The following is a 13,507-nucleotide window of genomic DNA, read 5'->3' on the forward strand; positions in this document are numbered from 1 at the left end:
GTAGGTCTTCATTTCTAACCATCTCATCTGGTTTGAAAAAGTCCTAATACCACTTAGAACTTCTCACGAAGACAGGAAAGCTAATTGTAGAGATCATTTCTTACAAGTAAGCTACACAGAATTGACTCAAAGTTTGTATAGCTTACTGGACATAAAATTTTCCACATTTACAACCCAGGAAGCATAAAATAGGAATTTTATATTAATCGCATCTCAGGACAGTGATCCAAACTGGTCTACTTTACTTAAAATTTGTCAGTATTGATACTCTGTCTCTGTCTCTCTCGCTGACCGACAAAGGGTGAAACGGCAATGGGTGGGGTGAAAACCCAACAAGTTGAAATGAGGAAGGACTGCACAGACACTGATGACAGTGGACTAAAGCTCACCCTCAAAGCGGCAGGCAGAACACACGCATTGCAGATCAAGTTAGTGCTCTGGAGGATAAATCTAAATGGCTTTCTCTGAATGCAGAAAATGAGTTAAGAGATCAGAGGGACTATATGGGGAAGATATGACTGGAAACTAGGAGTGTTACCATATAGGCAAATCCGGTTCTTAAATTGAAAAACCTAGGGCCTGGCGGTGGTGGCGCACGCCTTTAATCCCAGCACTCGGGAGGCAGAGCCAGGCGGATCTCTGTTCGAGGCCAGCCTGGGCTACAGAGCGAGATCCAGGACAGGCTCCAAAACTACACAGAGAAACCCTGTCTCGAAAAAAAAACAAACAAACAAAAAGAAAAATCTAAACAGTCAAATCTAACACTGTTCTCTGCGAAACCACTTGACAAAATCTGAAGGCCTAGGCGTACCTGATGGTTTAGAAGGTCTGTAAATATACTCAGTTTCCAAGGAAAGTGTCATATATTCCTTTAAGTAGCTAACATCTATCTAATAAAAATTATTATTTAAGAGGCAGTGGGTCTATCATCAAGGACTCAAAGTTCCAGTGGGAACAGGAGAAATTTTATGTTTGAAGGAATCACACAAGTTACAAATTGCCAAGCATCATGAGAGAAACAGATAAAAAGACACAAAGATTAAAAAGCATCCAGAAAACATGATCTGGGTGGCTCTAGTATAATACTCAAGGCCAGCTCTGTTCCAAAGTCTTGAGAGACGTATTACTATTATCACTCAGGACTTTATGGAAAGTATCAAATTGCCAGGAATAATTAAATTTTAAAAAAGCAGTGGGCTGGGAAGAGGGTTCAGTTGGTCAACTACTTCACGAGGACCTGTGTTCAATCCCCCGAATCCACACAAAAAGGTCACACTGTGTGTTAGCACAGTTTGTAATATGAGTGCTGGGGAGGGGGAAGCCCCAGGCCAATGAGAGACCCTGTTTCAAAATACAAGGTGGATGATGGCTCCTAAGAAATGATACCCAGGCTGACCTCTAGCTGCCACAGACATATGCATACACAAATCCTCACACACCACCTAAGTGTACACAAAATAAAATTATCCTCAAGCAGATTCATATAATGTATAATGTACAGTTTCAAGTTAGATTAAATGTGAGCACATCTTCAGACTCAGGGCATAAAGAAGAAAACTGAGGCCACATAATTTTTTTTTTTTTATAAAGAACCCACTGCTTTATCGGGTATGATTTGCATGTGACAGGGCTCCAGCATGCTTGGTAAGTCAGTGTTTAACAAAAATCCAGGACAGCTACACGTCACTGAATAAAAAGGGAAAAATAGAAAGTGCATAATGAAAAAGTAGTTTCAAATAGGAGATGCCACTGGAGAATGAATTTTCATCTAATTGTTTCAGCTCTTGTTACTCCAAGTCCAAAGTCTAAAAACAACCAATAGTAGAAATCTTTATATTTCACACAGAAAAAACAAACAACTTCCAAGATGAAAATATCTAGTAAACTCTACAGGCTTACTTTTATTATGTGTGAAATAACTATTTCTATAAAGAAGTATAAATTAATGGGAGAGTTTATTGAAATTATTTAACCCCAAAGCCTATCCAATGGGATGCTGCTATTAACTATGCCAAAGACTTTCTCTCCGGTTTGGCCCAGTACTTACATGTATTTATTGTGAGCGTTTCCTTCCCAAGTCTTCCTAAGAAAATCTAGGGCTCAGCCGTTAAAGGCTCACAACCAAAAATAAGAACATCTAAGACTAGATTTTCTTAAAATGATGAGATTACACAATATTAAACATGAATACCATAATATTTTATTACAATTATAGACTATTATTTTCAAGGGTTTCATTATACAACCCAGGCTAGCCATGGATTCATGACAGGTATGTAGATGATATTGATTTTTCTAGTTGTTAAGTCAGACATAAATAAAAATACAATGAAGGTATAATTTTTTTGTCATTTTATATTTTGTAACTTTACTTACATAAACAATAATAAATCATAAAACAGAAAATTTATACTAATACTCTATGAGTAAACTGTTATACCGATTTAATTTTATTTCCAAACATTTTAGATTAAATACCTCACCTCGTTTCTCATGATTCTCCAAAGGTTTAGAGTAATTCTGCCAACAATGTTTATCTCACTCATAGTATCTGATCCATAGTCATCTCTTTCCGCTGCAAACCTGTTTTCAATTTTGTCATCTATAAAAAGAATGTAAACTGTATCCAGACTCACAGAAACAAGCCTCTTGGCAGATTATGCCAACAAGTAAAAACAACAGAAAAAGAATTAAGACTAAAGGTAAAATTTGATTCAGTCTATTCGAATAAGGGAATACTTATTATTATAACTAACAAAAGCCATTTTTCTTTCTTAAACACATAGAAATTTTGTAAAACAATTATACTTGAAGATACATGCATTCCCTTCCTCTTTCTATATAGTGTATACTCTTATCCCTTGGTGTCTACAGAGGATGATTCTGGGATATCCTGTAGGTAACAAAATATGTGAAACACTCCTTAAATAAAATGGCTTAGTATTTGCATAGGACCTATGCATAGCTATATTCATGAACGCCACCATACTGTTTACAATACCTAGTACAATGTATGCACACGTACCGAGTACAATGTATGCACACATACCGAGTACAATGTATGCACACGTACTGAGTACAATGAATGCACACGTACCGAGTACAAAGCTTAGTGCACATGCATTTTTGATCCATAGTTAGCTGACTCCACAGATGTGGAATCCCAGGATAGTAAGAGACAACTATGTATATTTATTTTTATTTTGGTCTATACAAAATCCAAAAAGGTTTTAATCTGAATATTTCTCAATGAAAACACTTTAGTGACATTTCAAAGTATTTTGAATGTAATTCCTACTAATAAAAAAGTTAAGTTCCTTCAAAATATTATTCTTACTTTTTTTTTTTTTTTTTTGGAGCTGAGGACGGAACCCTGGGCCTTACGCTTGCTAGGCAAGTGCTCTACCACTGAGCTAAATCCCCAACCCCATTCTTACTTTTTAAGTACATTATTTTGCATATAAAGTAGTTTCATCAATAGTAATTTAAATTTTGTTTAGCAAATGTTATTTCCTCATTTTACCACGTGTCAATTTTAACAACATACTGATAGGGCTGTTTTTTTCTGCACCCTCAAGTATTTCATAGTTGAAAATATTCTATTATTTTTAACTAAAAAATAGGTACTGTTAAAAATTCCAATGGTATAAATCTTGTTTTTAATTAACACTGATGAAGTTTTAATTTTTGAATTTTAAATGCTTCATTAAGTCAATGGACTGGTCATTTGCTTTTTATCCTTTTACTGACAACCATATTTTTCTTCCTTACCGAGCCATAAACTTCACAAGCACGAATGCTACCCCAAGCACAAAGGCTTAGCATTTTGAAACCTTACTAATACAACCTTTATGCACCCTCACATTGACAAGGGGGCACTGGCAATAAGGCAGTTACTTTTCCCTTGAAATGATAAGGCTGTTTTTCACTCCATTAATACAGATCATGTGTTTGTATTTTATGTGCATTGTTGCACAGCATCAGACATTCCAAACTGCACTTCATTATTAATTTCTTCTTTGTTCTTTCAGCAAATCTGATGCCACTGGCCTGTGGTAGGATGGACTGAGCAGCCTGTTAATGAAGGTGGAATGGCAGCAGGGTCAGCACCGGGTGCTTACAGACGATGGTTAACACAGGAGAACCCCTTTTGTGGAATGACTTTGTGTTTCCGACGGAGAGATGATGCACAAGAGGACCTTCCTTTCCATCATGAGCCCTCCACTCTTAGCTGAGTAACATCCACCTTCTTCCTGTTCTTCACTGGTACACTCCCTGAATGGTTACCAAAGACACTTGAACTTTCTGCTTTTGTAGAAGGCTGGGTAGATAGTTTCATAGCGTCTTTCTTTAGTTTCATGGGACACCAAGAACTGTTTTCTTGGAATCTGGTCTCCTCTTCATCAGAACACTCACTGAGAATTTCTATGAAAGGCCTATCTATTATCACTTTCATAGGCAGCCTATTTGTCACAAAGAGGACAAATCCAAGTGGCCTTCTTTCCATTCATTTGAAGATAAAGGGCAAAAATCAAATCATTACAGATGTGTATGAGTCACTGTATGTAGGAGGATCAGCCTCATTTTTTCTAAAGGGAACATTTAAGAATACTTGAAAACTAGTATTATCAATTTTGCTATCAGATGTGCAGTAACTTTTTCTTTAATTAGTGTTCTAGAATGATCAGGTTTTCTGTTACCTTACATTTTTAATCTCTGTAATAACATGGCTGATGTAAGCTGTCAAACAAGATACAAAGACATGAAGTAATTCTTTCCAACTTCAGATGCCTAAGAAACAGAAATCTGATTTGGGATCCTGGTAGACAACCTAACTAAAGCTGTAATATCAAGAGCACCCAGGGAGCTTCTGCAAACCCATCTTTAGGTGGTGGCACAGAGCCAGTCAAAGGAGTTTCCCATTTACTTTCATAAGTAGACTCTAAGGCTAGTCTTCCTGAGGACAGATTGTGTCACAGCCAGACTTCGACTTCATGATTTCTCCAGCCATCTGACCCTCCCCCCGCCCCCCCCCAAAATCCCTTGATACGCATCTCTCTAACTTGCTAAGGTGTCAAAGCAAAAATAAAAAAATCAAAATAAAAACTTCTCTTGAAACTGGGTGAATACTGCTTTGAACTAAACTCGTGGGCTTGATGAGAAACTCCAGGACATCATGGAAGGGTAGGGTTTTTAACTGCACTTTAGGATGGCCAGAAGGAACTCGAGGACATGGCTGCTGCATCCCAGTGTGGGGTTAGTGTCCTGAAGCAACACAAGCATCACAGAAACTATAGGAGATGAGGGTGAATCAGGTCTAACTGAGGTAGAAGACAATGGTGCATTCCAGCCACAGCCAAGTCACGCGTGCACAGGGACCAGACGTTGACAATTGAGTGTCTTCCTCAATTGCTCTTTACCTTATTTATTGAGACATTCTCACCACTGAACCTAGTACTAATCCATTTATGGAGGCTAGCTTGTGAATCCCATGATCCTCACCTCCCAGGGCAGGGATAAAGGTGCCTACAACTATAGCGAGCTTTTACTGGATGCTGGGGATATAGCCAGGGTCCTCATGCTGGTGCAGAAAACACTCCACTGAATAAGCCATCTTCCCAGCCCCAAGGAACTGTTTTTAATATTCCTAGTTCTCTTGAAGTTGGAGAAACTCAGGACAAATCTTTTAAACTATGAGAGTTCCTTAGAGCAAAGAGAACTGAGTCTAGTTTCATTTTACTGAGAATAAAAATAACCAATTTAGTGAATGCTGTTGAGCAGAGGTTCTAGAGTATTTAAACCGTGTACTGTGTCTTCCACTTCTGTCATGCTCTAGGAACTTCACCAACACCGCTCCATCGCTTCAGCGCATCCACTCTAAGCTCGTGTGTGTTATAAAAATTCTACTTGTCCCAGTTCACATGGTAAAGAACAAGCAGGAGTCTAAACAATAGTCACTCCACCCTGAAGGTCTTGTACACTCACAACACAGTTATCCACACAACTCTCACTTCCTTCTTTATGCTAAAAAGATAATGTTCAAAAATTCCCTTTCACTAAGTTAGCAACAACACTTTCACAGTGTTTATGTTTTCAGGCACCATTACAATCACCCTGAAAGTCCTATTAGAGCCTCCACTTTACAGAGGAGTCAAGTGAGGCATGGGTCTATTAAGTAATTTTCTTGACATTATATAGGCTGATAGGCACATAGCCAGAATTTGAACTCGGGGAGTCTTTTCTCCAGAATCTGTGCATTATACACCACGACTATATTATCTCATGAACTACATACCCTTTCTGCTCTACTCTGATGCTTCACAAAAAGCTTCAGCAGTGATTCTGAAAGGATGTGAGCTTTTCATTCCTTTGCTCCCTCCTCTCCTCTCTGGGGTGCTGGGATCAAACTCAAAACCTCAGCAGACACTCCACTGCTGAGCTACACCCCTACTGCTGGACACTAACTTCATCATTCTTTTGATCCTTACCTCTTACAACCAATTAAATGTGATTAACAAATGTACCTGAGGGCTGCCTTTCCTGAACACCCAGAAAACTGTCCCATAAGCTGTGGGAGCCAAAACAAACAAACACACAAACAAACACAATGTGGTTATACAGGCAACTAATGACTGCTGAGAGAGAGAATTAGTCTCTCCCAGGGATGAGCACACTAATTAGTTATCCAACACCAAGGGGTCAGCCTTGAAACATAGACATACAAAGTAACACCAGTTAATATAGCGGGTTGTATTTAAGTATTGATGTGATCAGACAATAATAATCAAAGAGAAAGAGGCCACTGGTTTGAGAGGCAGTTGGGGGGTGGAGGTGTTGGAGAGAGGGGACAAAGGAGGAATTAGAGTGAGGAAAGGGAAAAGGGGAATGAAGTAATTAGATTTTAATTGAAATTTAAAAAAGGAACATTAAAAAGAAAAAAAACTAAAAAACAAAAAAATGATTTACAGCTGGGCATGGCACTCTGGAGAAAAAGGCAGGCAGATCTCTGTGAGTTCAAGGCCAGCCTGGGCTACAGACCAAGTTCCAGGACAACCAAGGCTACACAGAGAAATCCTACTTCAAAAAAAAAAAAAAAAAAAAAGCAAAAACAAAAATAAATAACAACAACAAAAGATTTGCAAACTGCAATTAATTTTGATATAAAAATTACTATTGCCTCTCTCTAAACTCAGCACCAAAGCCTTTGGGAATTGTCCTCAAAATTCATACTATTTTTTAGACACACTCAAATAAAAATAAAAAACCAATTGTTTAACTATTAATCTTTAACTGTTACTGCTCTTTTGATCCTTCTTCTCCTTTTCTACCAATTTAGTGAGCAAAAAAGTAAAACCAGAAAAAAACCAATAAAATTATGGTTCCTGAAGTGATGGAAATATTAAGTTGCTTCACAACAAGAATGAAGACTATGTCCTGACATGGGACAGCGACTCTAGGAAGTATAATAAAGATGGAATAGACGGTATAACTTGTCATAAAGATTATGCACGCAAACGTGACTGGCCGGGGGAAATCCCCAGCATATCAAACAGCATCTGTAACAGCGGGAATGTACCTGCTCTTCCTTCTGCTTTAGCCCTTCTGGGCGGAGTTATAGCTAGAGTTTCCACACTGTGGTATAAAAATGCAGCTGGAAGAACAGTATTTCCTTGAACATTGTCTCATTATTTACAATTTCTCTGTAGTTGTAACAAAACATTTGCAGGTCTACATACCTGGTACTCGAGAGATCATCTGACATAAGTCGACACTCAGAGCAGCGGCCCTCTGTAAGAGGTAACCCCAGGAATGCATCTGAATCTCATATCCTAGCAGAATATCAGGGTCATACCTAAAAACGGGGGGAAGACCAAAGAGCATATATCACACACTTGAACCTCTGCCCAGAAGAAGCATTTTTTTTTTTTTAATGGTGTAAGGGACAAAATCTAAATCTATAGTCTTCACAGCCATTCTAGAATGGGAAGGGATGTGTCAGTGGTCCCTGTAGAACCATTCTGATAGAATGACTTAGAACAGGTGACCACAAGGGTTAATTTATTCTCTAATTTGACTAAGGTGTGTTTGTCCCACATTCTTGGGAAAGAAGCTGATGGAATCTGGGGTGGGAGACGAGCATGACCACTGGAATGTAAGAGGGGGCATGACTGGCTTCCACGAGGGGAGGGGAGGGTGAAGTGTGAGACATGAGTGGTATGGTATTAGCATAAAGATCTTCCAGGTCATTGACGTGTCATTTTTATCCTTCTTTACCTCTCCAGCTTTTAAACAGTGTTAGTGCTGAGAAAGGAGACAATGAAAATGCGTCCCTTGTGATTGCAGTGCTGCTAGGTTCTCACACAAAGTAAAGCCTAAGGGTGACAGACGTGTCTTCTGAAAGGAGGGTAATTCAGTCCAGGAGGAGGTTAAACCGGGTGAGGTCCTGCAGGGAGAGTGAGCTCCAGGAGCTAAGAGAAGGGCACTCCTGTCCTCACAGACTTGTTCTAGTAGAGCTGAACCCACAACCTGCATTAACTTCAGGAGTTACTCCATGTGGTGAGTATCATGAAAGATTTCTGGTTATAGTACAAGAGAAAATAAACTTACTTAATGTCAAAAAAAAAAAAAAAAGTAGGGAAGAGAAAAATTGATTATAGTTTTGAGAGTAAAACCTACAGTGGCTCCATAAAGCAACTCAAAACCACTCTGCTAAGTTTATTTTTATATTTATAGTTTCATTTGTATTATTTACTTGTATATGTAACTTATTATTATCGTTATTAACTGAATATATGCTAGGCAAGTACTCAACCACTGATCTATATTTTCAGCCTCCCTCCTTTTGAGGGGGGGTTCGAGACAGGGTTTCTCTGTGTAGCTTTTAGAGCCTATCCTGGAACTCGCTCTGTAGACCAGGCTGGCCCTGAATTCACAGAGATCAGCCTGCCTCTGTCTACTGAGTGCTGAGATTAAAGGCGTGTGCCACCACTGCCTGGCTCCCTTACTATTTTTGAGACAAGTGTAGCCCAGGCTAGCTTCAAACTTCCAACCTTCCTGCTTCAGCCTCCTGAGTGCCAAGATTAAAAAGTAAGCCAACATGCCTGGTTTATTTTCACTGATTTTTTTATTTTTTTATTTTTTTATTTAGCATATAGGATTCCTTCTTACACAGCAGAGAAGTATTGACTGTGTGGCAGACACTAAGCTGTTAGTTTTATATGCATTAGCAAATTTCTTATATATATTACTAACTTTCCAGAAAATTAAGATTGTGGAAATAAGTTAAGTGCATGAGAGAATAATACAGGTACTAGATGACACCAAAGTCTGTGTTGAGCAATTATTTACAAATGGGATGAAAGAATGAAATAATCTTTTTATTGTATTTTTAAATTAAAATAATTTTAAGATAACTTTATAAACTCTCACAAGGTTTCACTTTTAACCAAGATCAAGCATTAAAATAAAAAAGAATAAAACAAACCAATTCAACATAATACTGAAATGGTGGTTAGCTCCCAAAGTGGAAACTTCAGTGAGTAACACAACTGAACTTTTGTACAAATCCCCAGTACTTCAGAGCCATAGCAAAATCATTTAAAAACCCAACTGAGAAGCTAGAAGTAAGTAGTTTTCTCTATTCCCTTAACTGTAAAAACAGAACATTTCCTTTCCTATCCAAATTTGATGGGCACGGGAACGGTGACAGGAGGCTGAATGCAAAAATCTCTCTAAGGATAATTATGTACTTCCAGGGGTCCTGGAAATGATTCTCATTCCTTTTATATCTTATGTAATCTGCATCTGCAGGATATGACTGAACAAGAAAGACCAGAAAAAAAAAATCAGAAAATAGAAGATAATACCTCTTTATTATATTTGTAATTTCTTGAAAGAGTGCCTTCTCATCAGCAGCATAGGTAACTTCTAATCCTGTAATTCCAGATCTGATGAGTAATGGAGTCTGATATCTGATATCTAAGGAATAAAATGTTTATTATATATAACATTATATAATGTACTATTAAATAAAAGTAATAGAATATGAAAACTTAACCTTGCAAGTAAAATTATAGTCCAACTACTTGAAGATTTTCTTAAATGGTTTTTCTAATGTAACATAAACTTAAATTCAAGATCCACATTTTCAGTTATTCTCCTAAACTCTTCATTTATAAAATTCCCACCAGGCACACATTACTTGCAAAGAAAATTACTTTGTCTCTTTGCTTATTTTTCCTAATGGTAAAAGCTTTGCTTAGCAGAGAATATTTTAATCACTAGTATGCTAGAAAATGGGTAACATCTCTTCAAAAAAAAAAAAAAAACAAAAAAAAACAACAACAACAACAGCAGCCATCTTGAATGCGTCCTTGCCTGCCATTTCCACTATGTAAAGTCATCCCACCATGGTTAATTCAAACTACCAACACTGGCTATCATGGAAATCTCACGGAAACGCAATGATTGTCTTGTTAGCTGGTATTATCCACAATTAAACATCAGATTCTTAATGGCTTTCTTCTATACTAAATCTTCCTCAGTGAACTTAAATCATTTGTAAGGGTTACCTTTAAAACTTCAGAGAAATATCTGCATTTCCTAAAGTGCTTATATGGTATATGAAGAACCTCTGAACCAAACATATATTTATTTAGGATGGTAGATGAAGAGTTAGAAAATATCTCTTACAAACTATTAACTTAAAATAGTTAACACTGTCTAAAGCAAACAAAGTCTGAATCAGCAGCAAAATATCTGAAGATAGTGAAGATTATCTACCCAAGCTAACAATACATGATGATGGATTTGTTGTGAATAATTAGTAGTTTATAAGCTACATGTAATGAGAAGTTTTCTTCTGATCTCCCCCTGCGGTGCTGAGGGCAGAGCCCGGAGGCCTCATGCTCTGCCCAGTGCTCTAGCGCATCCCCACTCTCCTTGTGGCTGTCATGATCGAAGTGAGAGCCACGACTCTCGGAAAAGTTACGTACAGCCTCATACCCTGACCTCAGCCACCATGTGAGAGCAGTCTTCCTGCTTGCTGTGGCTCTTCAAGAAGAACGTTTATGAGGAGCCATTCTAAGCCATGCATAGTCGCTGGCACGTGCCCGTGAGCCTAGCACTTAGGAAGCAGAGGCCGGAGGATCAAAGCTCAAAGCCAGCCTCAGGCACAGTCAGTACGAGGTCAATCTGGGCTATGTGAGACCCTGTCCACCCCACCCCTCAACCCACACACACTAGTTCACTGGGCAAGCACACCATTACTAAAAATGAACAATACCTTGATGGGTGACTGTCTTGTCTTTATCAATTACTATCACACCTGTGAGCTCTGTTTTTTCTGAGTCTGGGAGTGGAGTGTCAGATGAAATGCAGTAGAACAGAGCACAGATTGGGTCAAACTCAGGATCTGGTTGTAAGTCTCTTCTAGTTCGAGCATGTAACTCCACACTGATTAAGGTAAGATTTTGTATCTACAAAAGAAAATTAAAAATTATGCTTAAAGTGTTCTTGGCATGCATGTTCAAAGAAGTCCTTTTCTCTAAGATTTTGAGGAGACAAGTAAGTAAAAATATAAATATAGACATAAAAGGCAAAGTCACAACAAGGCAGTGGTGGCACACACCTTTAATCCCAGCACTCAGAAGGCAGAGGCAGATGGATCTCTGTGAATTCAAGGTCAGCCTGGTCTACAGAGGCTACACAAAGAGATCCTGTCTTCAAAAAACCAAAACATAAACAAGCAAAAGACAAAGTCACAATTTAATAGTTCATAAATTCATGAATTTTTTGCTTCCAAAATTAGATTAACTCATGTTCTTCTATCAGAAAATGCTTGGGCTCTTACTTCTCAATGGTAATACTTAAAAAGTATTTGTTTAAAATACATGCAATGCTTCTTAATTTCTATTTGAGAAAAGAATGATTAATTCAGCTGCTTATCCACGTTCAAACCAGCCTGTCACTTTTCAGAGTCAACTGCATTAGATTTCTACCTCTAATTTAAACTGAAAACAGAAATTGTCTTTTAGTTCAAAGTTCATATTTACTAACCTGTTACTCTCTAAGGTTTATTTAAATTTAGACATTTTTGTACATGAGTCAATTTAAGTTTTAATTGTTCCTTAAGAAAAAAAATTAAAAGAGCCGTTATGGAAACAATCACATAATAAGCCTTTTCATTTGACCAATGTCCATACTCTCATGGACATGTAACACACAATAAACTGTTTTCACACTTACTATATTTTGTTAATAAAAATCTCTCAATTGTAATTCTTAGTTTCTTTTTAAAATCAAACCAGAGATAGGCCCAGTAGAGCACATCTGTAATCCTAACTACTCATGAGGCTGCAATAGGAAGATGGCTTCAGCTCACAAGTTCAAACGCAGCCTGGGAAACAGCAATATTTTGCCTCAAAAAAACAAGTAAAAGTAAAAATAAATTAAAATAAATCAACATAGTACAGGAAACAAAATTTGGCCTGGATTCATGATTACATGCTATATGCTACCATATACATACAGCTGGCATCGGAAAATAAGACTATTCATAGTTTCCTCATAATTATTCAGATCACATAAATTAGCAACGGCTTTGTAGATATAATCCGTGTGAGCCAATGAAGAATGTAAGTGCATGACTTCCATTAGTCACAGGAATAGAATCTGGCAAATTCTATTTTTGGCAACAACGACAACAAAAAACTTTTTGGAGGGCAATTCAGGAATATCTATCAAAATTTTAAAATTTAAATGCACTTTTAACCAAGCAACTCCATTCCTGAGAAATTATGCTATAAACTCATTCAAATCAAAATATAAGTAGAAGGAAGTTCACTTGAGACTGTAAGAGACTAGGAAAGAACCTCAATGTTTAAATGGGAGGTTAGTCACTCCGTGCCATAAAGGTCATGGAATGAGAGAATAGTCAGTAACTTTTAATATTTTTCAAAATGAAGAGCCAGATCTGTATGTCCAAATATGGAGACATCAGTATAAAATATTGATAAAAAGGAACCACTAAATGTAATATGCCTCTATATACGTAAAAATGCAAGCATATGCACAGAAAATTTCTAGAGGCATGAAAATATATAAATACATAGGGCTTTTGCAGAAGGAAACTGTTGGCCTGGTATAGGAAGGAGGCGTATTTTACCTTGTCTTTTTGTCCTGATTAAAATTTAACATACACATATATGTGTTTTTTTAAATATATTTATTATTACATTCTTTTAAAATACACAAAATAGTAATTATGTATGTATGAGAAAGACACAAAAAATAATAAAATAGCCCAAAATCTACTACATTCATCAGAACTACAAACTGAAGATTTGTAAAACAAAACTAAACAAAACCCACAAACACTAAAGTTGTGAGCTATAGGAAAGATTTTACTTATTTTAATTTTACTGGGCTCAAACCCAGGGTCTCATACATGTTAGGCAAGAACTCTTCTACTGAATACTTACACTCTAGGAACCTTGTTTGAGTGTGT

At 37.3% G+C, this 13,507-nt stretch overlaps 1 protein-coding gene and 1 pseudogene across 4 annotated transcripts in view; both read right to left on the bottom strand.

Moving 5' to 3' along the window:
- Window positions 1-13,507, bottom strand: part of Rev3l (REV3 like, DNA directed polymerase zeta catalytic subunit) — a 150,716-nt gene that overhangs the window by 34,826 nt on the left and 102,383 nt on the right. For all 4 annotated transcript variants that reach the window (XM_036169236.1, XM_036169238.1, XM_036169239.1 and 1 more), the window contains 4 exons: window positions 11,285-11,477; window positions 9,867-9,978; window positions 7,737-7,852; window positions 2,484-2,602 (listed from right to left, as the gene is read on the bottom strand). In XM_036169236.1, coding sequence (XP_036025129.1) covers window positions 2,484-2,602; window positions 7,737-7,852; window positions 9,867-9,978; window positions 11,285-11,477 — 540 coding nt within the window. The remainder of the gene's footprint in view (window positions 1-2,483; window positions 2,603-7,736; window positions 7,853-9,866; window positions 9,979-11,284; window positions 11,478-13,507) is intronic.
- Window positions 3,940-5,614, bottom strand: LOC118570637 (annotated as a pseudogene).

The sequence above is a fragment of the Onychomys torridus genome, chromosome 19 (genome assembly GCF_903995425.1).
Source record: "Onychomys torridus chromosome 19, mOncTor1.1, whole genome shotgun sequence".
Classification (NCBI taxonomy): Eukaryota; Metazoa; Chordata; class Mammalia; order Rodentia; family Cricetidae; genus Onychomys; species Onychomys torridus.